Source organism: Danio aesculapii, chromosome 23 (genome assembly GCF_903798145.1).
Source record: "Danio aesculapii chromosome 23, fDanAes4.1, whole genome shotgun sequence".
NCBI lineage: Eukaryota > Metazoa > Chordata > Actinopteri > Cypriniformes > Danionidae > Danio > Danio aesculapii.
Window position 1 is genome coordinate 34,070,424 of NC_079457.1, and position 27,338 is coordinate 34,097,761.

The following is a 27,338-nucleotide window of genomic DNA, read 5'->3' on the forward strand; positions in this document are numbered from 1 at the left end:
TGGGCTACCTAAAGGCCAGTGCACATCGGGACGCTTTTTCCTCACATTTTCCGTCAATGTTTAATGCCTCGTGACTAAATAAAGAATGCCAATGTGATCGTGCACACCAACGTGCAAAATGGCAGGCCTAAAAGCTTCATTTTTAAAGAAACGCCTCAAGCTCGTTTTTTTGTTTTGACACACCGCGTCAAAACCTTCTCCACCAATCAGATTGGCACTTTTGTTCATGTGCACGGAGCTGCTGGAGTAACAGTAAACACCACTTGTAGGCACTCAAGCGCAATACTGTCAATGCGAGCGCACATTGAAGAAGATGCCCAGAGGCGATATGAACGTGGAGCTGCTTATTGCACTGGTGAACAATAATAATTTCTTCATAACTAGAGCTGGAGCTGCTACTTGAACCATCCCATGCTTGTTTGAGTCGCCAGTAATTTTAACAATAAGCGTGTTAACTTTCTTTCTTCTTCTTCTGTGTTACAAGCGGGAGTAAGAAGCTTGAAGTTGTGTAGCGCCATCTAACAGCAAGGAGTGATTTTGCGTACTCTTCTGCTTCACGCCAGTGAAAATCGCTTGGGTTTGAATTCAGAAAAACGTCTCGAAAAACGCTAATGATAAACACAAACGAAAAGCGTCCTAGTGCGTACGAGCCTTAAGTGTCAGATCACTCACCTACAGTTAGTGCAAAATGCAGCAGCTAGATTTTTAACTAAAAGCCCAAAATATGCATATCACTCTCATTTTGAGGTCTCTCCATTGGCTCCCGGTGAGACAAAGAATCAAATTTAAAATCCTTCTCTTTGTGTATAAAGCCTTACATGGCCTGGTCCCCCTTTAATCTCAAGTGATTGTGGCCTACACTTCATCCTGACACTTGCGTTCCGCTGATCAATTTTCATTAAAAGTCCCAAAGGCCCAAGCGAAAAAGCAAGGGCGAACGTGCATTCGATATAGCCGGTCCTCGCCTTTGGAACGCGCTGCCGTTAGAATTAAAAATGGCTTTGTCACTGTAAATTTTTAAGTCTAAATTAAAGACTCCATTTTCTAGATCCATTTTCTAAGTCGTTTGAAGCATAAGTCCCTTCCTCTCAGTTCTCGTTTTTAATCCTGTTTAGTGTGGTCAACTGTGGTAGTGGTATTGAAACCAAACTGTTTTTGTATAATCTATTTGACATCTTTTATGCTCTCTTTTACATTATGTGCCTATTGCTGTTTTGTTTATTATGTCCGTACTGCTTGTTTGTATCTTCTCTGTAAAGCACTTTGTTCGGACTTGTGGCCATTTGGAAACATGCTGTATAAATAATTTGACCTTGAACTTAGTTAAACCTGCCACAGCTGCTGAAACACTTTTTCTCTGATATCATTGAGTCCATCTTGTATTCTTCTATTTCTGCTTGGTTTGGTTTAGCCACTAATCTAAATCAACTACAGTGGACAGTAAGGATTGTATATTTTGCATACTATGCCCACAACAGTCTGTCTCTAAATCTATTGGTATTTAAACGTCATAATTGGGAAAGATTTATTGACAATACTGACAATGTCTGAATTAAAGAACACAGCCTCAGCAGGAATTTATCATAATGACCAAAACAACACTTAAAGCAAAATGGGTCAAGACATTTTTCAATATTATTATTACGTAATGGATGCCAGCTAGTAAGTGCAGTGCAGGTAAACTTCAAAGCAGTGTTCTTTAACCCCCTTGTTAGACCATTACCTCCCATGAAGGAATTACCAGGTTGATACTCACTTGAAGTGAGAGGGGTGAATATAGGACTGAGTGAGTTGCAATTATTGCACTAACCAATCTCTTTGGGATGTGTACACAAAATGCAATCCAAAGAGATTTTTGAACAGATATATGGTGAAAGCGCACAACGCGTTATCAGACCAGATGAAGATGAACCACAAACAAACCAGCAGACAAAATACTGAACCAGAGTATGTCAATGTTCACAATGCAAGAAATTGAAGAGAAGCCTAAACATACAATAGAGAGAGAGAGAGAGAGAGAGAGAGGGGGGGGGGGGGGGTGTTATTTGAATGTATTTCTAAGGAAAATACTTGTAGGTTTTCTTTTAATCCTACATCTGTATAATGGATTTAATGAAAATTCTTACTCCAGACTGTTCTAAACACACTTAAGATGTTTGATGACACTGTGGATTAAAAGTAGTAATGACGTTTATAATGCCTCAATGCATTATTAGGGTCAAGGGTGTTAATTTTGTTTTGACTATATGATTTGTTTTATTCTCAAAATGCCATAACCATTGGGTTTTATTTCATTTATCACCAAAGGCTACAGTATTAGCTGAAATATTCTTTCAAGTACTGATAAAGAAAAATGTCGCCTACGTAAAATTTATTGGGCTTTTTTTTTTTTGGCCAAGCAACTTCTATAAAGCACACATCTAACACTGCCTTGTCAATATGTTTACAATAAAATGGTATACTTTTCTAGCAGAAGAATTAATGATCTAAATATTGTGGCATTGAGTTACCATTCATATTATATTCCTGGATTTTTCATTCTGCAATAAAGCTGACCGTGTATGCATAGTTTGAATTTTTATTTTCTTTTTTTTTATATAGTTCAACAGCCTGTTAAATTCTCACACTGATAAGTCTCATCACGAGGAGCTCATGATCATATGATAATATATCTTGACAAAGGCCTGCACTCCATCTGATGGCAGTTTACCACAAGCTCACCATGTACATATTCACGCACATATGGCCACATATGCAAAGCATGTGTACTCTGGAAAACCGCCACTACTACAGAACTGTTAATGATTGTTGAATGGGGCAAGATGTTGTGTATATCATATGTCAGTAGCTTGCTGTTGAAACCACACAAGCTGTTGCAAGTGTTGTTTAATTTATTACACCTTAAAAAATTTAATTACAGCATTTTTTGTCTGCATTACAAGTAGCCAACTCCCTGTTTACATGGCTGTTGTATGAAACCATTATTATAGTCACAATCATGTTGAGGTAATATTTTAACCAAAAATGGAAACGTTTCATTTTGGGGGTGTTTCAGTTAGGATACAGTAGAATCAGTTCATCAATTACTATATGAGAGATGTAGCATTTTTTCAACTGTATTGATACTGACCAGCAGATCGAGTAAGTGATGTACCCTGATAATAGCCTAATCTTCTTCTTGATTTTCTGATCTAGAGTATTCAATTCAATTCAATTAATGTTTATTTATATAGCTCTTGTATAATGTAGATTGTGTCAAAGCAGCTTAACTAATTAGTTAAGCACCCTCGTGGGTTATTAAAGTGTACTACGAGAGATTAGGCGTTGATTACATTTCTGCTGTTTCAAAGCACTGCACCAGTCCTACTCACCAGTAATTGAACTAAAATACAATAGTAATTTATAGTAAAAAGCTTTTGAACCATACTAAAGTGTATTACTGTATTATTTACACCTATTTTTTAAAGAAGGGCACTGCATATTGTAGTATAGTGTATATTTTACACACACACACACACACAAAAAAAACTCATTCCCTCCTTAGAGCATTGGCCTCCCATACAATGTCCACTGTGCTGAGCGAGAGCGCTTCTCTTCCTGTAAAACTGAACAGATGCATCATCGATGACGTAAGCGTGCTCCGGCTCGGAAGGTAAAATGCAATGTGAGTGCAGGCCATCGGAGGAGAGGGGAGGGGGAACAAGCACGCATGGTTCAAGGCAACTGTACCTAGTGTGAGTACACCCTAACAGAATGGTTGTAGCATTTTCTTATTCCTGAAGTAAAAAGTGAGATCTTGCAGCAGCTCAGAAAAAAAAATCTCCCCAAGCATAAAGTTGTAATTTAGTAATTTATTTGTATTACTAGATGAATGAATTCGTCAGCTGTGAACATTTGAATGTTTTGCAACACAGTGCTTTCCCACACTTTAACCAGCAGATGTCCACACCAAGCTCTGATTTGGAAAGCTCTAAGTACCAAAACTTTTTCCAATACAATGGAGTCAAACAGTTCACTGCTTCAGAAAGCTTAATTTCACCACCACCACTAAAAACTGTAGAAAATAAAAAAAAGCAAAAAGAAGTTAGACTTCACTTACTGAAATAAAAGCAGGGAGAAATACAACCAAGAAAGGAAACCAAACACTTAAAGCTACTATATTAAACAAGTAAGATAACGAATAGAATTACTAAAACATGGAAACTAAAAAAGGGTAAACTGAATAGTGCGGACACTAGAAGTGCAAAAACAAAGTTCACAAACCACAGCACACCCCCCCAATCAGACAGCTCAGACTGAAACAACAATGAACTGGCAAAGACATGATGGAAGAGAACACAATAAAGGGAGGAAAGAACATGAGGACCAGAAACATTTACACAAAGGAGGACTAGATAAGGGCTAAACAAGGGGGCATGGCAACTGGAAACTAGGAGGGAGGAGCAGAGGAACACATGGCAGGCACAAATGCAGGTTGAGCCATGTGCTCAGCCACAACATAAACATAGACACGTTAAACAAAGACAACACAGAAAAACATGCAATACAGACCTACGATTCTCTTCCCCTTTGGAATGTCTGTTTCCCTTTACGCAATTAGGCCCAATCCCAATTCTACCCCTAATTTTGCACGCTCCTGCCGGTGGAGGTGTCCCAATTCTCTAGCTTGAAGGTGTAGGGCTAACGGCAAGGGGTAGATACCCATTCAAATGAAGATTTTTCAGGACGACACTCGAAACCAAGGGGTAAAAAGATTTCCCAGAATACAAAAGCCACACCTGCACCCAGAAGTAAGGAGAACCACAAATTAGTATTTTTGTCATTATTACGAATTTTTACAACAAACAAGCACATGTTTTAATATATTCATAACCGTGTTCATGTTTTACCATCATGCTTAAAAAAAAGTAAAAGCCGCTAAATTCCACAATCTATAATCCATTATCTCCTGTACAGCAGTCTCACAACATTCTGACACTCAATGACATTCAAATACCCTGTCAGAAAAGTCTAGTGGCTGGGAGTGAGCTTTTTATTGTGTCTGCTATAATGTTAGTGTTGTTTTCCTGTGTTTAGATAGATGAATATGGCCACTGAGTATATGCACAGTACAGTTACAATCTTATTGCCACATTAGATTGTGATGATAACATAATATATGCCTTCAGTGATTTCCTGAAGATAAATACCAAAAAATAACACAACTGGAATAACTACAGCAGTCACAATCATCTGATCTCATATGAAGCAAGAGATCGCGATGGCATATGATGACGTGTGCAGGTGTGCTGTCCCACTTCTTAGGGGTACATTTGGAAGCCCTTCCTTTTAACACTCGTTTTTAGGGGCCAAGGGGAAAATGAAGGGGAAGGGGTAGGGATACAAAAATAGAATTGGGACTGGACCTTACTAACCTGAATTAATTCAAGACTGAACATACCTTAAATGTCATAGGCACCTCAGAAAGATCTTTCAATGCCAAACATATGGGGAAATATGGGAGTACCTAGTTGTCCACTGAGGCTTGGTTCTTAAGCTGCGGTCACATTGGGCTTTTCCTCCCATAGACTTCTATTCATACGCACACGAATGCATCAGACTGGAAACGCAGGGTCATGCATCAAGTTTCGCAGGTTGCTGCAGTGCAAAGTTTAAGCTTGGTGATCTCTGACCTGCAGAATCGCATCACTTGACTGCGTGAGACCAATCGAGGATCAAGACCTCTCTGGACAGAAATTTAAAACATGGAGCAATCGCTCGCTTTTTTAAATGTCTAATCATCTTGTTTAATCCCGCCCCTTTTCACAGCGACGTATGACAGAATTTCGCATGCTTAAACTCATGTGTGTCATTAGTGTGACCGCAGCTTCAGAGTTACAGCCACAAGGAGCAGAAAAGTATTAGGAAACAATTATAAGGACAACCAATACTGCATTAAAATTGCATTTCCACAATGCCAACTCACCTCTGTATGGTTCCATTTAGTTTTTCCCCAAGGCCATCAGTTTGTGGATGGTATGGGGCACAGAGGCTTCTTCCCACACACAGACATTATCTCAGTTGATCTATTTGCAAAACATTTGTTTTGTTTGAATAATTTTAATTTGCACAAAACATTTACACATATTTTCTATTGACACGTTTTGCCCATGCATAAAAATGTTCTTAACTTAAAAAGTTGCAAACCTGGTTCACAAACTGTGCCTTAGTCAGTTAGGATCCTCTTTGGTGCCTCAAACCTAAATCTATAATGCAGCGAGATACAACTCCAGCTAATTTGTTTGGTATTACAGAGGCCTCAGGCCATTTAGTATTGTAACCAAGGACACAAATGTATTCATCGCCTTTGTCACTTTTGTTAACTTTCCCCACCAGGTCCATACCCAACAATTCTGGTGGCCTATTCACCTTAAAAGAAAGAGAAAAAACAGCACAAATAATGTTGTTGCTGTGACGCACTGTATTTTAACATGTGAACAAGCTTTCATAAAATATTGGAGTGTAGTTTGTCTCCTGTTTGATAGATGACCTGCTAAAATGGAACTGAGCACATTGCAAAACCTAAAATTCAGAAATAGCCAAATGAGTAACAATACATTTTCACAATCCAACAATCCACAGGACATTTGCTCCTTGTTTATTCCAAGAGGGTAAGTGCCTTGCCTTTTATTGTTCATTATTCCGTCAAACATTTTGGGTATCCATTGTTTAAATCACAGAAAACAGAAAATGGCAGCAATAGAATGCCACACACTGGAGCACAATCCTGGTGATTCTTCACCATTTGAGAATGCGTGTGAAAGAATGAAGAATCACTGATGCACAGACCCAGTAAACTAACTTTTTTTTTTTTTTTTTGGTGAGTGCTTCTCCTCAAATATGAACAAACTTCTGCAGCAGCTCATCAAGGTTAGCATTCCCCAGCAGAAAGTAACCAAACACTTGGCTGCTCATCAAGACCAGACCATGTTGGAGCTCATGACCCTGTGCATACCCGCTGCACAATGCATTCCACTGCTGGAACCTTGAGTACAAGCTATACAGCTTCTGCCAAAATTGACCCCCCATGACAACATTAAATCCTATCTGCAAATGTTTAAGACTACATGCCATCACTGTGGACCACTGCTGATGGGGGAGGCACAACATACCTACTTTCCCCTCCCCACTGCTATAGCTCACTGCTACGGGGAAGTAAAGCAGGAAATCCTGACCAGCCTGGGACAATCACCAATATATGCCACTCAACAACTCTTTGACTGAGTGTATAAGCATGTATAAGCCCCACCTGCCAGCCCCTGTACAAACGGCTAACCTAATGCAGCTTGCACAACATTGGTTACTTGAGAGGCACCTGACAGCAAGCCAGGTAGCGGAGTGAGTGGTCATCAACAGACTGCTCCATGCTCTTCCTTGGTCACATCATCAGGCAGTCAAGATGAGAAATCCCTTGACCACCTTAGAGCGGGTCAAAAACTTCCTTGCCCATCCCCGGTATTCCTAGGCATACCTGCAACATTCCAGCTTGTAGTGTGACCATTTTTGCCAGCCCTGATGCGTGTCCAGTAGAAGTGGGAGTGGTAAAAGACTTACCAGCAACTGTGCTCTTTGGGAGAGACAGGTCTGTGATGAAATGCCTACTAGCTGTCGCTGCCCAGCCTGCCAGCTCCAGAGAAAGCCAACGTCAATGAAGGGCGAGTCAAAGACCTCATCAGCACCCTGTTCAAGGAGAAGGAGACTTAGCCTGGACCCTATCCTCTATTGCACTTTATGACTGGCCGGGAGTGTAGGTGGACATGAAGCGGTTCTGCTAGGCCCTTCCCACCTGCCAGCTGATGTTGCCAAACATGAGCACATGCTGGTGATTGTCAACTATGCCACCCAGTTCCCAGAGGCAGTCCCCTCCAAAAAGCCACAGTCAAAGTCATCATCGCAGAGGAGATCTTGACCGATCAGGGTACCTCCTTTATGTCCCAGCAAATGGCTGACCTCTGCAGGTTGCTGAGGGTAAGCATTTGAGGACCACATTCTACCACACCCATGGCTTGGTAGAGCGATTTAATAAAACCCTTAAGCAGATGGTGAGTCCGGTCACCTCAGAGAACAATCTTGACTGGGACTTCATGCTGTTTTTTGTCCTCTTTGGCTGGCAACATGGAAATGACCAAGGAAGTCTGAGAGCAGCAGCTTGCAGTCCATCATTGCAGAGAGAAGATCCACCGAATCATGCCATAAGTCTGGGAACACCTCATGAAACTATAACCAAGCCGCTCAACCACAGTAATTCCAACCTGGAGACCAAGTCATGGTCCTCGTCCCGATTGTTGCCTGCATATTCCTGGCCCCCTGGCAGGACCCCTATACAGTGCTGAAGAAAATAGGACCAGTTACCTATCGTATATGGTAGCTGAGAAAAAGGAGAACTGACTAGTTGTACCACATTAAAATCCTAAAGAACTGGGTTGGGACTAGAGACCAGTTGTCCTCACCACCTAACCTTATTGTCCTCACCACCTCCAATCCCGTGGTTGTAGACATCAACCTCAATTTTTCAGCTGCTCAGAAGCAGGAGCTGCAACACTGATTTGTTGCAGGTTGCAACCTGATTGGGTTGGTGATCTGATGTGTTGTCTTCTCTTCCTAGGCAGACTAACATCCTCCAACACAAGGTCCGGACATCACCCAGAGTTATTGTCAGGCAGCAACCCTACTGTGCCCTGAGGCTTGTTGGCAGGCTATTAAAGAGGAAGTAAAACAAATGCTTAAGTTAGGAGTGATCAGAACAGTATGCAGCCCATGGCCCAGCCCAATCGTGATGGTACCAAAACCTGACAGTACCCTTTGCTTCCGTAATCCAAATAATGATGGGGCCTCAACAGGCCGATGCTGTTGTCTACTTGGACGTTGTAGTGACCCACTCCATGGCATTGGAAGACCACCTTCTGATGCATCTGCAGAGGGTGCTGTCGGAGCTACCGGGGGGGTAAGATTAATTTTACTACACTGCTTTGACATTTCATGCACTCACAGATACATCATGCAGTATGAACACAGCAAAAAGTGAACGCAACTGTAGAGAGTCATGCTTTATGAAAACAATGGCAATCCAATGATTTTTTTTTTTAGTTCATGCAGTGTCATCTGTGATAAAAAAACAAAAACATGTAAACCAAAGAACCCAGAGAATGGTCAGTCTATACCAATTACTGTACGATTGGCTTCTTAACCAGAAGACGGGGCTTGCTTTTCTAGAGCGTTTATATTGACCATTGCATTTCCCCCATTTACAACTATACAAAATTTGGTATTCTACAGTCTTTGTGATAATTCAATTACCCTGTCTTCAGTTATTCCTAACTCATAAAATAATTATTCAAACATTAATATTAATTTTAGATATCACTATTTATAGTTTGTGTTTAATTCCTGCTTGAAACTTTCGAATTGAGTGAGTTTGGAGACCACTTATAAATGTCTGGTGACCTTATACCCTTAAAACGCTACGGTTACTAAAGTAACCCTTCGTCCCCCGAGGGGGGGGAACGGAAATGCTATGTGGAAACTTCCACTATGGGGATTTCGTCAGAAACCAATCATCTGAAAGAGTATAAAAACGGGCCAATGAAATGCCAATGAGTTGGCAGCGTCAGCGTGCACAGCAGGCGTCAATGACAATCAGTCATGCTATAAAGACACAGCCAGTGCCATGCTCGACATCCTTTTCTAGCTGAAGAGACTTTCACGCTCAACAGCTAAGGGACAATCGTTGTGGCGAAGGAACATAGCATTTCCAATCCCCCCCTCGGGGAACGAAGGGTTACTTTAGTAACTGTAGCGTTCCCCTTCGGATGGGGAACTCCAATGCTATGTGGAAACTTCCACTATGGGGAAATCTATGGAAAACGCCACAACGAAAGAACCTTACTGCGTCCCTGGCGAAGGGTGTGCCACGCAGTAGAGCGAGCGCACCTACAACGCCCCGAGACACAGTCTTCCAACGTGTCCCCTGGCCCTCACTTACCTTTTCAGAAACAGTTATGTTTTTCGGGGAGTCGCAATAACCCAGTAAAATAGGTTTTGATACGACAGTACGTTGGGAAAGCGTTCAGTCCCGATAGGGAGGACGCTGCGGAGCTCACCTGTTACCCAGAGGGGAGACCTGGTGACAACCTATGGACTAGCCCAGAGATGGGGAGTCCTTGCATAAGGATGGTTAGCGGGGAGGGAAGACACGAGCCTGCCCTAGAAGGGGGGACTATACCGTGGCTGAGTGAACGTATGGGATCACCAGCGGGGATCACGCATAGCAGGCACCTATACCCAGAACGTGGGCTAACCAGCGGGCATGCCGACAACGTAACGGGCCAACACCTGACTCCTCCGCTGAGTCAGGTGCTGGGGGCCTCAGAGGAACTCTGCAGGGTTCGCCAAGGAAATGGGGAACTAAACTGACAAAGCTGAAAAAGCGCACGTATCTCCGGGTTAGGGAGAGTGGCGCAGCAAGCGTGTTTCGACACCTCAACTGAATCGTTTCCTCAATCACCAAGTGTTACCTAATACCCTTGAGGAAACCGGCTCCACTCGCAGATTGTAACCTTGCAAATGTATTGGGTGTCACCCAACCCGTAGCTCTACAAATGTCTGTCAGAGAGGCGCCGCGTGCTAACGCCCAGGAGGATGCTATGCTCCGTAGTGGAGTGCGCTCTCACCCCCGGGGGACATGGCTCACCCTGGCCCAAAGGCGAGGGAGATGGCATCCACTATCCAGTGGGCCAACCTCTGTTTAGATACGGCACTTCCCATCTGCCGACCACTGTAATGGACAAAGAGCTGGTCAGAGGATCTAAGGCTCTGAGTGTGGTCCACCTATATTCACAAAGCGCGAACAGGACACAACAATGAAAGGGCTGGGTCTGCCTCCTTCGCGGGCAGCGCTTGCAGGTTCACTACCTGATCCTTAAACAGCATGGTAGGAACCTTGGGCACATATCTATGGGCACAATTATAGGCACGAGTCACTGATCGAAAATGCCTCCAGGTACCCAACCCTCTTAACCGATGCCTCCCCACGGTGCCGCCATCCACGCATCATGATGAGCGGAGATGGTGGCCACGTAAACCCTCAGTGTGGAGCGCGACAGCCTTCGCTCCACCTGTCCTGAAGGAAAGAAAGCACAACACTGATCTGGCAAGATCGGGGGTCTTCTCGGCGAGAAGCGCACCACTCAGTGAATAGACTCAACTCCAGGGCGTAGACATGCCTCGTAGAGGGTGCACTAGCCTGAGGGATGGTATTAACCACCGCCAACGGTAGGTTACCTAAGTCTTCCTCGTCGCGTCTTATGGACCCCACGTGGAGGTTCCACAGAACTAAGCGAGGGTGCCAGATGGTGCCCTGTCCCTGAGAGAGTAGGTACTCTCTCAAAGGGACTCGCCGGGGGGGCATCGCGAGGAGGGAGAGTTCTGATATCCAGGTCCGGTTGGGCCAGGGGGCGCAACTAGCAAGACCTGCCCCTCATCCTCCCTGACCTTGCACAGAAACTGCGCGAGTAGGCTCACTGGGGGAAGTGCATACTTCACATGCCCCGCTACACACAATCCGAGCGGCGTGGCCGTGGCTGCGGATGCCATATGCCCCAGGAGCCTCTGAAATAATTTCAGGGGGACCACCTTTTTTTTTTTCTGTCGAACTCTCTCAGACAGTTCAGCATAGCTTGGCGCGTTCTCGTGAGAGGCGCGCCTTCATGGTGATCGAGTCCAGCTCCAACCCGAGAAAGGAGATGCTCTGCACGGGGGCGAGCTTGCTCTTTTCTCGGTTGACCTGAAACCCCAACGGGCGGAGGTGCCGGAGCACCTTGTCTCTGTGCATAATCAATTGCTCCCGAGAGTGGGCTAAAAATCAGCCAGTCATCGAGATAATTCAGCGTGCGGATGCCGGCGAGCCGAAGGGGCGCGAGGGCACCCTCCGCGAGCTTGGTGAAAACTCGCGGAGACAGAGAGAGCCCGAAGGGGAGGACCTTGTATTGCCATGCTCGACCTTCGAACGCAATCCGCAGAAACTGCCGGTGGCGTGGAAGTGTGGAGATATGAAAATATGCGTCCTTCAGATCTATTGCTGCAAACCAATCCTGAGGACGAACGCATAGTGTGATGCGCATCTGCGTAAGCATTCCGAAGCGCAGCCCCTGAAGGCAGCGGTTCAAAACGTGCAGATATAGGATTGGCCATAGCCCACCGCTCTTTTTGGGCACGATGAAGTACGGGCTGTAAAACCCACGCTCCATCTCGGCTGGAGGGCTGGCTCGATTGCATCCTTCGCCAGGAGGACAGCAATCTCCTCTCGCAAGACAGGGGCGGACGCAGGACTGACCCTGGTGAAATACACGCCCATGAACCTGGGAGGCCGTTTCGCGAACTGAATCGCATAGCCTAGTCTGATTGTACGGATGAGCCATTGCGATGGGCTGGCCTGCGCTAACCAGGCAGGCAGAGCCCACGCAAATGGTCCCACCCGCACGATCGCTGACGTGCCAGCGGCGGGGCAGCGTGGAGTGAGTGGGCTCATCCGGGGAGCGCTGGGGTCCCACAGGAGAGCAGGAGAGGAGATGTTCTCGTCTCGCACTCAAACTCCAGAAGAGGGGCTGGGAGTGGAGAGAAAGGAGACCGTTCTCTCGCGCTCCGTGAGCCATTGGCGAAATGCACCGATCCTGCGAGCTGGAAGGCATAGCGTCCCAGACTGGCAGTGTTCGGGCTGTCACATCCGGAGGAGGGGGAAAGTGCTCTTTCACTGAGGATTTGATGGCGTTTTTTTTTTTTTTTTTTTACGCCTTTAAATAACGTGCCCCACCCTCCAGCTGGGAAAGAGCAAATTCCCTCCTCCCAAGATGGCCCGCCTCAGGGACGCTTCGTGGTCCGTTTTACTGAACTTAGCGGCGCCCTGGGCGGGGGATGCTGGTTGCCTGCGCGATGCTTGGCGCAGCCGCGTGGCCGGAGGCGCAGGCGGGGGCGGCGAAGCAAAGCTGCAGGCGGGCGTCCTCGGCGAAAAAGCAGTGGATGTGGATGGCTCGGCGGGGGGGGGAGCGGTCATACAATCCGCCGATAGAGACCTCGCCCATCGCCTCCGACTGCTCTATCACCGGCGTGAATTCCTGGGCGAATTCACCGCCAGTGTCGCCGAACAGGCCAGCTTGGGATATGGGTGAGTTAAGAAAGCGAACTTTGTCAACGTCACGCACATCACCAGGTTTAGCCTGAGGTGGCATTCCTGGATCACGGATGTGATCATCATCCTTCGCAGGGCACACACAGTCGCCTTTTTTTTTTTTTTTTTTGTAAGAGCATAGTCGGTTGCGGTGCGGAGCGCATGCTCAGTCCTGGGTCGGAACCATCCTCGCGCAGCCGGGCCAGCGCCTGCACTTGGTATCGCTGGTAGGTGGCCATAGCGTGCATGGTGAGGGGGAAGGTGCACGCAGCACACTGCGTGAGCCTACTGTGCCCATCCAGGAAGAAGGGGATGGGGAGGCTTAGAAGGTCTCACCTTCATCCTCCACATCACACCCCTCTAATCGGTCTGGCCGCAGGGCTGGGGGATAAACCATCTCCAGAGCCACGGCCGAAACAGCCTGGGGAAGCACAGCCACAAAGTCTGCTTCTGGATTCGACGCCGCGCTCATAGTCCCGGAGGGAGCAAGCGGGTTCGAATCCTCGTCAGACCTTGACAGCCCAACCTCCAAGGATGGTGAGGATGGAAGTGCACGCAGATCAGGCAGAAAAAAGTGCCCTCAGGACTGCGTGAGTTTACTGTGCACTTCCGGGAAGAAGGGGACGGGAGGCTTTGAAGGTCTTGCCTCCTTATATCCTCCACATCACACCCATCTAGTCGGTCCGGCCGCGGGGCTGGGGGATAAACCATCACCAAACCCACGGCCGAAGCAGCCCGAGAAAGCACGGCCATCATGTCTGCTTTTTAGATGCCAACGCCGCGCTCTCCACCCCGGAAGGAGGGAGGGAGCGGGCTCGCATCCTCATTAGACAATGACAGCCCATCCTCCGATGCAGCGATAGACATCTGACCCCCGGTGTCATCAGGTGAGAGAGCGACCATCCAAGGACGGAACGCTTCCCTTCACCTGAAGCTTGGATGGAGCGCGTTGAGGAGCGAGAGGTCCACGGCCCGGGGGCAGCGGATTTACTCCCACTGAAACCCGCAGATCTGCCCGAGTGCCAACCGCAGTGCGGGGGACAACTGGGGTGGGTGGCTCTTTTGCAAGAGCAAGCCGCAATCTTAACTGCGCAACAGACATGACATCAGTGATGGCATGCACTGCCCGCGAGCACCGCATTAACATGCTGGACCCCCAGACATGAAACGCTGTGCTCGTGCCCATCATCCGGGGATAGGAAACCACCGCATCCAGAAACGCACGGTCGGAGTGACATCTTGAAAAAGACGCGCTGCACGACTGTGTTGCTCTTTTAGGAAAGCTTTTTTCCTATATACAAACCGCTCTTGGAGGACCGGACCAAAAGGACGCCAGGCAAGGGAGAAATACCCAGCTCGACCATCTGCCACTGCGTATACGCGCTCTGGACCGGGAGAAGCTGCTTCTCGATCTCTCTCTGTAGACACAGGTTGGAGATACCCTCAAAGACTCTCTCAGAAGCTTCGTGAAAGGCTCTGAAAGCGAAAGGATGTCGAGCATGGCACTGGCTGCGTCTTTATAGCATGACTGATTGTCATTGACGCCAGCTGTGCATGCTGACGCTGCCAACTCATTGGCATTTCATTGGCCCGTTTTTATACTCTTTCAGATGATTGGTTTCTGACGAAATCCCCATAGTGGAAGTTTCCACATAGCATTGGAGTTCCCCATTCGAAGGGGAACAAACATTCCAAAAGGTGGTTTTAATAGTGATGACATAGAATAACCACTCTGGGTTTTACTCTGGTAAAAGAACCTATCATTAAAAAAAAATTATGATCATTTAAACAACAATTTCATTGTAAAGAATGTTAGATGTTCTTCAAGAAACCAGCAATGCCATACAATAATCTTTATTTTTTATTTTTTTAGCAGTGTCATAGCCAGCAGACAACTTTTAAGTACACGAGTGGTAAAACAAATATGAACAAAACATATTCCACCAATTTGATAGTGACTTGGAATGTATTGTAACACGCCTATTGTCATCTGCCTGCGAATGGAATTAGCTGATGAAATACAGATGTGATCATGAATAAAATTATGTATTTGGAAGCCTTTATAAGTGGAAATGAGACCCCCAGAGAAGCATGCTGAAGATCAGGGTGTGTGTGTGTGTGTGAATGAGAGCACAGCAGATGTTCACTTTCTGCTTCAGATTTCTCCATTTCGAGGAGACTCTGCTCTATTTACTGGTGTTGGTGGAGGGTTGATCCTCATGGCCTGGTTGATCTACACATCTCTGGAGATGCTCATCGCCGTGTCCTGCTGCCTGGGGAATGTGCTGGTGGTCTGGGCCGTGTGTTTGAGACGTGTCCTCCGTCAGCCTACCTTCTGTTTCGTGGCATCGCTGGCCGTGGCTGATTTCCTGGTAGGCTTAGTGGCAGTGCCCCTGGCGGTGCTAGTGGACGGCTGGATGGAAATGCCCTTTCAAGCTTGTTTGGCACTCAGCTGTGTGGTGCTGGTTCTGACTCAAGCATCTGTGCTGTCTCTGTTGGCAATCGCTGTGGACCGTTATCTGCGCGTATCAATACCTCACAGGTACAGTAAAAGATGCAGCATTATTATAAATGTTTGTTGTATGAGATTTTATGCATGCTTATGACAATTAAGTGTCACTTGCTTAGTTATGTCATTTTAAACCCAAATATAAATTTTTATATTATGATAACTAGACATCAAAAAATACATTACAGCTGAGCCTAATCTTTATTAATATTTAGTGGCATTTTAATGATAAATTCAGCTTGTAATACTGTAGTTGAGTTCCAAAAAGTATTAATGATGCTGTTATCAAATTCATGACTTGATTATAAGGGCTTCATGACAATCATGTTTATGACAGATTTATGACAAGTTTTGTTGTTTTGGTAATGTCAAGTTGTCATGACAAAGACAAAAACATGTTGGAATGTATTTTTTATACCAGGTTGTCATGACAAACAATATCATATAATATTTAAAATGTCATTACCGAGCGACACTTAATGGCAGTTGTTTAAAGCATGCATAAAATCTCATTCACATTCATTACATGTGCTATAATTATAAAGGTTTCATGACAGTCTTATGAACACTCCTTCAAAAAAAGTGTTACAGAAGATAAAAATGGAAAACCAATGGAACTTTCTATTTTTCTTGATACTATTGTTTTAATTGATCAGTTTCTACACTCTCAGAAAAAAAGGTACACGGTGGTACAAATAATGTTCCTTAAAGAACAGTTTTGTACCTTTGTTAAAGTTGTACCTTATATGGTACAGAAAAGACCTCTTATGATACTGTTCTGTACACAATTGTTCTCATAAAAACGGTACATAAATGTTAGACAACTACTCCTTTATTACAGGAACTATGAAAATAAATATGACTGGAAAGGCAAAGTGATTTTATGAATAATTTACATATTAAAAAAGGATATGTTTAAAAAAAACTCATAAACATCAATTATTAAAGTTATAAAATACAAAACAAGTGGTAAAACAAAACTATAGGTATTGTAAACCAAACGTTTAATGCATTTTAAATAAATGTTTGGTAAGAATTTTTAACACTGTTAAGGTACAAAGTGTCTTGTCACTGTAGTGGTACCTTCGTGGATCAGATTTGTACCTTTGATGAAGGTACAATATTGTATCTGCAGGTTTTAAAAACCAAAGGTACATTTTGATTTCCCATGGTACAAATCGTGTCCTTAAAAGTACAAACTGCAATGGTACAAACATGTTTCTTTGTCTTAAGGTACAATTCTGTCCCATAAAAGGTACTGCCCCAGTAACAAGTGTTTGAACCTTCTTTGGTACAGCATTGTACAATTTTTTTCTGAGAGTGTAGTTTTTATGAAATATAATGGTCTTGCAGAGCTCATGTTCTGTTTTTAAGGTTCCATAAACTTGGTTGTCACACTTATTATACTGCATTTATCAAAACAATATGCAGTTGACTCTATTCCCAAATGACTTTTAACAGATGCTTTCCCCACATCCAGAGCTCAATGAGTAGTGCGCTTCAAATCTTAAGCTGCGGTCACACTAGAGTTTCTGCGTGCGAAATTCTGAAGCACGGTGCTGCGTAAAGGGGTGGGATTTAACAAGATGATTAGACATTTAAAAAGCGAGTGATTGGTCCATATTTTAAATTTCTGTCCAGAGAGGTCATGTTTTGATCCTCGGTTGGTCTCACGCAGTCAAGTGATGCAATTTCGCAGGTCAGAGTTCACCAAGCTTGAACTTTGCATCACATCGAACAGCGAATCTTTCTGCACAAGCTTGCGTTTCCGGTCTTACGCACTGCGTGCATATGAATGGATGTCTATGGGGAGAAAAGTCCAGTGTAACCGCAGCTTTAGAAGTGTATATACATGGTGTACAACCTTTCTTTTGAAATGACAAAGTTGGCCAAGCACTGGGGAGAGACAGATTCAGAGCTGAATTGGATAGAAATGGAGGAAAGTTAGTGTCACCATTCCACCCAATTTACATTCTCTCACAATTATCTGGAAAAAAAATGGAACCAAACCCAGTGACAATACACTCAAGATTTGTATGGAGTAGAATCCATAAACTGTGTAGGACATCACATTATAAACAGGGTACATTACGTGTCATACTCTGATTTAGTGGACAAATATAATATTGGAGCCCAAGGGGACTTCTGGAAATACCTGCAAATTAGACACTGCATCAAGGACAACTTTAATGTGAAGGACAACCCTGTATATGCTTATTTACAGTCACCACAGGATGCTAGGACTGCTTCTATGTGTTACAAAATGATGCTCAATGTAAACTCAGAAGTATGTAATAATTTGAGAATAATCTGGCAAAAGGGTCTAGGGATTGATATTGAGGAGAATGAGTGGCTGGACACTCATTTAGAGGAAAGTTCAACCAGTACAAAATAATACATAGATACTATTACACACCATCCAGATCCTATAGGATGGGACTAATCAGTGTTAGAAATTCAATAAAGAAGAGGGTACGTATTAGGGTATGTCCTAGGATGATACTATGTCCCAGAATGCCAGAAATGAAAGAGTGGATTAATGGCATGACTGAAATTGCATCATATGAGTATATGCTGGGGAGATTAAATAATGAGGGAGAAGTACATAGAAAATGGGATAATCTCTGGCAACATCTAAAATTAGGATAAATGAGTATGTACTTACAAAGGTACCACAACCTTAATTTCCATATATGTTTGCTATACGTTGATTTTTTTAGTTGAATTTTCTTGGTGTGACAGGTGGCTGAACATGTTACATGTATCATATGTATGTGTAGGGTGAAGTGTGTTCTTTGTTGTTGGCTGTTAAACAATAAAAAAGGTTTAATTATAAAAAAAAAAGAAAAGAAGTGTATATACAGGGGTTGGACAATGAAACTGAACCACTGGCCAGTTTAGTGTTGGAGGTTTCATAGCTCAATTTGACTCTGGTGGCCAGTCTTCATTGATTGTACATGCAATCAGTAAGAGTGTAAAGCTTTAATTAGCAGATTGATAGCACAGTTTTGATTAATGTATTGCAATGCACATGTAAAGCTACAGTCACACTGCAGTTTTTAACCCATAGACTTTTATTTATATGCAAGTAAATGTGACAGACCAGAAACGCAAGCTATTGTGCCATGTTTTGCAGCTTGTTTTTTTTAGTGTCTAATCATCTTGTGTAATCCCGCCCCTTTTTGCAGCACCATATGACAAAATTTTGCGTGCTTAAACTAGTGTGACCGTGGCATAAGAGATGGACGCAAACTGACATATTTCATTGTTACATAAACTTTTTAAGCAGCTCTCTCTGAAACCCACCAACTCACACCACTGGGAGGTGATAAGACCCACACCCAGGTTTGAGCCACCACGTTAATGATCTTGATTAACAAGCGTGATCTTTGGCCTCACAAGCTGAGGCTAGTCTTCAGCCTTCTCATTCTTCAGAGGCTTTCAGCATCTAGCCATGTCTCTATTCTGGACAATTCCAACTCATAACTCATTTTAACTATTATTAAACATTTGAGCCCACACAGATCGTTTTTGTTTTTACACACAGAGCAAGTTACTTGAAGTCACAGATAAAGCTTCAGGTTGTACTAATCCAATAATGAGGTAAGATTGTTTTTTTTAGGCCAGGAAATTACTTGATCTTTGAATTAATAGATGGAGAAATTGTAGGCTCTAACAGACAAGCAGTTCAACTTCATGTAGTTTTGGTTTGCATAACATTATCAATAAAGTCAACCCAAATATCCATAATTAAATAATAACTAGTTATTAATAATTATTAATATTCATAATTTGATTAGCTTACTTTGCTACACACACAACATTATGAGTGACATTCAACAGCGTTCACGTTTTTGGTGCATGGAACATGTAGCTGGTTCTCCTTCTATGATCTAGACAGCAATTCTTTGTGATGTAGCAAGAGCCACGGCATCCAGCATACTAACAGGAGTACCTGTTTCATTACCTCACACACACAAACACAAATGTACATGTATTTTCAATGAGCCTAAATATTGAAAAGTTGACATGAGCAAATTATAATGACTTGCTCTGTGATTACAGGTATAAAGAGATCGCCTCTGAGCAGCGTTCATGGATAGCAGTTCTCCTGTGTTGGCTAATATCCTGTCTGCTGGGATTCATGCCTCTGTTTGGTTGGCATAATGGGGATTCGCCATCCTCTACTTTCCTGAACTCTTCCCATATCAACTGCACATTCTTAGCCGTTATTTCTCTGCCCTACATGGTCTACTTCAACTATCTGTGTTGCATCCTGCTACCGCTGGTGGCCATGACACTTCTTTACGGCCTTGTCTTCTACAACCTCCGCAAACGCCTCCGGAGAGAAGATGAGACTTCAGCAACTTGCGAATCTAAACTCAGGGCATTTCTACTCAAGGAGAAGAGACTGGCTTGCTCTCTGGCTCTGGTTCTTCTGCTGTTTGCAGCATGTTGGATGCCTCTTCATCTTATGAATTGTATTTTGCTGTCAACGGGTCCACAAGGTGTCCCTCAGATTGCCTTTTATGCAGGAATACTCCTCTCTCATGCCAACTCTGCAGTAAACCCTGTGGTTTATGCCCTCCGTATCACGAAGATCAGGCAGGCTTACCTGGAGATCTGGAGACGGTATGTGGTCTGCTGGAGAGGACAAAAAGACTTTTCAAGTTCCTCATGGAGATCTCAGTCTGGAGATCATAACGATAGGCATCAGACTGCTGTACCCTCCAACACTGGTTCATGAAATAAAATCTTCAAAACTAAACTCAAAAACTAAAAACTAATTTTCTGTGTGTAATAAAATTCAGAATGTGTACTGTATTAGGTACATCAATTCAACTTTTGTTCTGTAATGCACATGACTAACTAATTAATCAGATGGCCGTAACTCGATGCATTAATTCATGTACACTGCATGTGACCAAGTGATCAGCTGGGGAAGAATGGGAAAGAAAGTGACTTTGAGTGTGATATGACTGACTTGCTGCTCTAAGTATTTCAGATACTGTTGATCTTTGGATGATAAGGTCAAAATATGGTGTAAACCTGTGGCCACGAAGTTTGGCCCAAGGGCAGGGGGGGGGGATGGGGGGTGTTCCTGCAGTTTTTAGATTTAAACCTAATTGAACACACCTGAAAAAACTAATTAAGCTCTTACTGTTGAAGCTGTGGTCACACTGGACTTTTGTTCCCATAGACTTTGATTAATACGCACGTGAATGTGTCAGACAGGCAACGCAAGCTCGTGCATCAAGTTTCACAGTTTGCTGTGTTGCAAAGATCAAGCTTGGTGAATCTAACCTGCGAAATCGCCTCACTTGACTGCGTGAGACCAATCGGGGATCAAGCTCAAACTCTAGTGTGACCACAGCTTTCTACTCAAAACTTACAGATAGGTGTGTTGAGGCAAGTTGGAGCTAAACTCTGCAGGACATCAGCCATCTAGGACAAAGTTTAGTGTCCCTTAGTGTAAACAATCTGAAACCATGGATTCATCCTGTCTTGTATCAATGCTACATCATCATCCATATCACTGTCTAAACCATAGGTCTCAAAGTCAACTCCTGGAGGGCCGCAGCTCTGCAGTTTTGTTCCTGCACTAATTAGACACACCTGATCCAACTACACTGGAAGACCTCGATTAGTTGGATCAGCTGTCTTAGAATAGAGTTGGAGCAAAACTGTGGCCCTCCAGGAATTGAGTTTAAAACCTGTGGTCTAAACACTATATGAGAATCAAGATGTCTTAAACAGACACACACAATAAGACTCAGAGTTTGACGTCATCTATCTGTGAGACGTTCAGCAACTTATGTTACGACACAACAAATATAAACAAACTGTAGTGTTAATTTTACTCATAACATGCGCCTTGATAATAAATCAAGAAAAAAAAAACTTTTTCAACATTTGCCAGAGGTGGTTTGTAGTGCATTATCAGGTTTAGCTCTTCTATTGGTTCTTGATTTGATGCTTATTGTAAGAGTCACACTGGAGGAAAGGGTCTGAAATATTCTCACTATGCCAGAACTTTATCAGTGGGAATATTTTATTGCAACAGGATGCCAGGATGTCAGTAAACATGTCAAACCAATGATCAAAGACCAACGATTTTATGCTATAATTTGCAAGATTTGTCTCTGGGAACTTTATTTAAATTCTGGGAAATGAAGTCACACTGTGTGAACCGGGCTTAGGTAAAAGACTTGTAAAGAGTAGAGGTGTAATCAGTGTCCTGGCTGAATTCTCTGAATTCCTCCTTACTTACCATGGCCTCCTAATCATCCCCATCAACTGAATTGTCTCTCACTATCTCACCTCATTAAACACAAATCCCCTTCACAGTGGTGAATTTAGGCATAGGCAGTGCCCCTGCCTCCACATCCATGACCCAGACTTTGCCCACATATCTCCTGTCTTCACTTTGCCACCCACCTCCACCCCCCTGCTCGCACTTCACTTTTGTCATTTGCCCTTCACTGCCTCCTTATATCTTAATTAAACAGAACAGCTTTGTGATATGCATGACATATGCCAAGAAGAGGCTCAACCCCATATGAGAAAGGTATACGTAATAAATTTCCCAGAGAATGAGTGTTACACACAGCGTCACAGAGAAACTTTAATTTTCAGATGCGGTAAAGCTGCATGACCACTAGAGGTCACCACAAACTCATATTTTCTACTGGCCACGTTAGGTCTAACAAATTCACAATGCCTGAGGGAGACAAAAAACACATTTTTATTTATTTTATTAAATGGGCCAAACTAAGCAAATATATGTCTATAACAATATAGCAGATTAATTACAATGGATCATGTATTAGCTGCTTTATATCTTGCAATCAAACTTCTTAATAAGTGTTTGAGATATATGTTTATTCTTATTTTCGAAACTTGTTAGATTTTTTATTAAACAAAACATGTAATGATAATTGAGAGATAAAAAAAAAAGTTCCTCAAAAGACTGATGATAATATTTAATAAATTTTAGCATGGTTTTTCTATCTAATGAGGTATGGAGGATCAAATAAACATACCGTAAGTTGTTTCAGTAAATTAAGTGTTTATATATTAAGAATTTTTATTTTTACATTTGTTTAGAAAAATGTAGTAGATGAAACAGCAAAGATCACAAAAAAGAAATAGATAAATTCATTAAGGACTTTTACTCGGTTTAAAAAATATAAACGATCAATGACATGATAGAAGCAAAAAAAAAAATAATAATAAAATTCATTCAAACATGTTCAGTAAACGTTCAGCTTGAAGCATTAAGGCATTTTGTGTTTTTTTGGCGTATCATATGATATATCTTACTCATCGTGCATTCATACCCATGAAAAATTGTAATAAATTTCAAATTACTAAATAAAAAAATACATCTTAAAACTCACATTTACAGATATAAGTAACATTTACACAGAACTATCTGCATTTTGTTGCATTTTATATTGCAATCCATTTAATCTACATTCAATATATATATATATATATATATATATATATATATATATATATATATATATATATATATATATATATATATATATATAATGTATGCAGTTGAAGTCAGAATTCTTTCTTCACTTCCGCCTTTAGTGAAGTTTTTTTTTTTTTCCCTCTCCGCTGTCGCCACTGGCTTGCATGGTTCAGGATCTGTAGAGCTGCGCATCGTTGGATTTGCTCTTCAATATTTGGACTCTCAGTAGTGATTATTAAACCACACTGAACTGAGCTAAACTGAACTGAACTTAAACACTACAAACTGAACTACACTGTTCCTATTTACTGTGACCTTTTATGTGAAGCTGCTTTGACACAATCTACATTGTATAAGCGCTATACAAATAAAGGTGAATTGAATTGAATTGAATTATTAGCCCCCTGAATTTTTAGCCCCCCTGTTTTTTTTCCCTAATTTCTGTTTAATGGAGAGAAAACATTTTCAACACATTTCTGAACATAATAGTTTTAATAACTCATTTCTAATAACTGATTTATTTTATCTTTGCCATGATGACAGTAAAAAATATTTTTACAATTTTTTTTTCCAAGACATTTCTATACAGCTTAAAGTGACATTTAAAGGCTTAACTAGGGTAATTAGGTTTACTATGCAGGTTAGGGTAATTAGGCAAGTTATTCTTTATCGATGGTTTGTTCTGTAGACTTTCGGGAAAAAATATAGCTCAAAGAGGTTAATAATTTTGACCGTAAAATGTTTTTTTTTATTTTATTCTAGCCAAAATAAATAAGAATTTCTCCAGAAGAAAATTAGTTTTTCTTTCGTTTCATTATGCCACATAAAACAGTAGCAGGACAATCCCAGAGCTATGTGTGATTTTAATAATACAATAACTTGATTTTCCTTTCTTTTTATCACTGTAAGATTTTCAACTTTCATAAGGTAGACATATATGTCATGGAAAATCGGCACATAAATGTTGTTAATTATGCCATTTGCATTAAGCATTATAAGTATTCATTTTATTTCATGTTCCTCTCTTAACTCTTTTTATTAGGTTTTGTGTTTGGCTGGATGCCAATGGGATTTTCTTGGTACGCTTCATGTGTTGAGTTAAAGGCTGTAACACACAGGGCTTTAGAGAATATACATTGCGATATTTGTGCACATGCGTTTCTAAACAACTTTGTGAGAAAGCTGGGGTGATTATGAGGGCAGGCTATCCAATGTACTGTAGATATGAATAACATTATTAGAAGCTGTTGACTGAAGAGTTGGGCTTGAATTCGCTTCATTATATGTGACTCAGCACCACAAAACCTAAATTGCACAAATGTAATTGTAGGAATAGCCAACAATACATTGTATTCAAAATGATTGATTTTTTTCCAGACCAAAAGTTATTAAAATAGTAAGTAAATATCATGTTATATCTAAACATTTTGTAAATTCTCTGATGCAAATATAAAAAATAAATAAATATATATAAATATATATATATATATAAATATATATATATATATATATATATATATATATATATATATATATATATATATATATATATATATATATATATATATTTAAAAAAGTAAAATAACTGCTGTTAAATTACAAAAATTTGCTTTAAAATAAGTAAGGTTGAATTACAGAAATTTGCCAGAAAATAAAATGTAAAGAAATTTTTTTAATTTATTGTCCGTTATTTTACGCAAAATTTTGGTAATTTAACAGCCCTTATTTTTTTTTCATAAACCGTAGAATTACAGAATTTATATGCATAAACTGATAAACATCAAAAAAAATAAATAAATAAAAAAAAAACACAAATTCTATAAAACTATTTTATTCATAGTAGAAAAATATATTTTATCACACACACTCTTTTATATCATGTGTATGCAAAGCCATATTCATATTTTCTGGTATGATGTGTGAAAATCCTTTTTGATCACCGCCCAACAGAAAAGCAAATTATTGATTAAGCTGTAAATCTGACCTCAGTAAATCTCATTTAATCAGATTATGTTTTTTTCTCTTTCCATATGTAATACTAGATCGGCATGTTAAGCTTGCATCAGAGGCACAGATTTTGTTCAGGCTTGTTAGGAGTTTCACAATATATATACATACATGCAAACATACAGTAAGAGATAGTCAACCTGATTTATGCAGCATTTCTTGAAGAAAAACCTATAGAAAAGACCATTGAGAACTATTACAGTACTAACCTGATCATTCATGTGTCATTTTTTTTTTTATTATCAAATGTTATTTGAAGAGTTCAGATGCAAAACCCTCTGAATCCATCAGATTCTTTCTTGTTAATGAACATTTTCTATCAGGCACCTCTGATTAGGTTTAAAAGTTTAATTTTAAATGGAATGATAAGGTTATTAGCTACTAAATAAAATAGTTTTTTTCAAAAATGTCACTTTAGACAATTCTTTGGTTTTTAACAAGGTAGATTTTCTTTTGCGTCAAAACCAGCTAAATCCACTTCTGCTTTTTATGCAAAACCCTCTAAATCCACCTAATGGGACAAGACATTGTAATTAGAAAATCACTAAAGATGCAATTAGAGATTATTTTACCAAACATAAAACACATTACAAAAAAAACCCTAAAATTAAAAAAAACATCTATCAAGTAAGTGGCAGTTCATTCCACTGTGGTTACCCCTGATAAACCAGGGACTAAGCAGAAGGAAAATGAATGAATGAAATCTGTCAAGTGCATTAATCAATAACATTAAAGGTGACTAATTAAATCTCTTAGAAGCTGTCATTCATTCATCCTCACTATACTCAATATACTCACTATACTCTTTTTCATCTCTTGTTTATCCTCATAGCATCCATGCAGGATAAAAGAACCTTAACCTCGTCTTTCGTGAAACAGAGTTGCTGTTTAATGTAGCTATAGTAAATCAGGCTCATTCAAAGTAGCGCCGCTCTGCAAACAAACGACTGTACATTGTGTTTTATTTTTCTTATAATCACAGAGTATTGAGGCAAGGGACGTTTTTATTTGCCATTCACTGACAGCCGGACAGGCTTATACAGTTCATCAAACTCCGTCTTTTAAAATCAAATTGGAATAAAACAGTCTCCTTATAAAACCGGCGTATCAGCACGCTGCTACATTGAAAACATATGATTTGATTCACGCCTTCTGACTGGATCTCGAGATATTGCGGCTTTTGCTGTCAAAGGCAAGTGGCGTTTAGCGGCTTTGGCCAACAAACTGTTATTTTTGAATGCGCTGACGCTGATATTTAGATGATTTCAAACAAAACTATTTGTTGAACATGTACTACAAGCCTAGAGCATTCACTCAATCGTATTATCTCATTTTTTGCAGAAATGGCGGTTAGCGGCTTTTGCATCTGAACTCTTCATATTATATATATATATATTTTATTCCATTATTCAAAAACACAGCGTTTATTCAAAGCCTTTGAAACATTATAAATGTCTTTATTGTCTCGCTGTATCACTTGCTGAGATATACTGTACAATATGGGTTCAAATTTAGTAGCTTTCATCATGAGCCATGGCTGCGTTCAAAAGGGCATAATGGCTTTTAAAGTGCACTGCGAAGGGAACGCAATTGTCAATTTGAAGATCGCTAAAACTGAACTGTAAAAATTACTTAAAGCAACACCTTATTACACCTAAGAGAGATGACATTAATGTTTTTTTTTTTTTAATCATTCCAAGTTTAAATGTTAGAATGTTATAAAGCAATAGGGCATAGGGAGGATAACTGGGAATAGAACTCAACCAGGAACTATGCTTTTAATTACAGCTTTAGAGGTGTAGTTGCAATCGTACAATTTTGTGAAGCAGTTTACGAATGTTCAATGGAACGATGCATTGGGGAAATGCCAGATCAACGAACTATGTTTGTAATGACACAACTCATGACCTTAGTTGTCTAACGATGGTTTTCGGAAAGCACCCCAGAGCATGCAGTTTGCCATAGTTGAACATTTAAAAGAAAGAAAGAAAGAAAGAAAGAAAGAAAGAAAGAAAGAAAGAAGTTAAGAAATTGAGACTATGACGGTCTAGGGCTTAATGTGCCTTTAATGAATAAAAATAACTATATTATTGAATGTTATTACACCAGTTTCCACAAAATTACAACATAGGCTC

At 41.3% G+C, this 27,338-nt stretch overlaps 1 protein-coding gene across 1 annotated transcript; it reads left to right on the forward strand.

Annotated features, from left to right (window-relative positions):
* The first annotated feature begins 15,273 nt into the window (after positions 1-15,273).
* LOC130216824 (adenosine receptor A1-like) lies at positions 15,274-20,746 on the forward strand. The gene is made up of 2 exons (XM_056448707.1): positions 15,274-15,743; positions 19,776-20,746. Exons 1-2 carry the CDS (start codon positions 15,274-15,276, stop codon positions 20,455-20,457), a joined length of 1,152 nt encoding a protein of 383 aa, XP_056304682.1. The 3' UTR covers positions 20,458-20,746.
* Positions 20,747-27,338: the final 6,592 nt, after the last annotated feature.

Excerpts from the sequence above, each read along its gene's own strand:
- LOC130216824 (XM_056448707.1), top strand. The coding sequence starts at position 15,274 with ATGAGACCCCCAGAGAAGCATGCTGAAGATCAGGGTGTGTGTGTGTGT. Across the intron at positions 15,744-19,775 it reads CGCGTATCAATACCTCACAG|GTATAAAGAGATCGCCTCTG; the intron begins GTACAGTAAAAG and ends CTGTGATTACAG.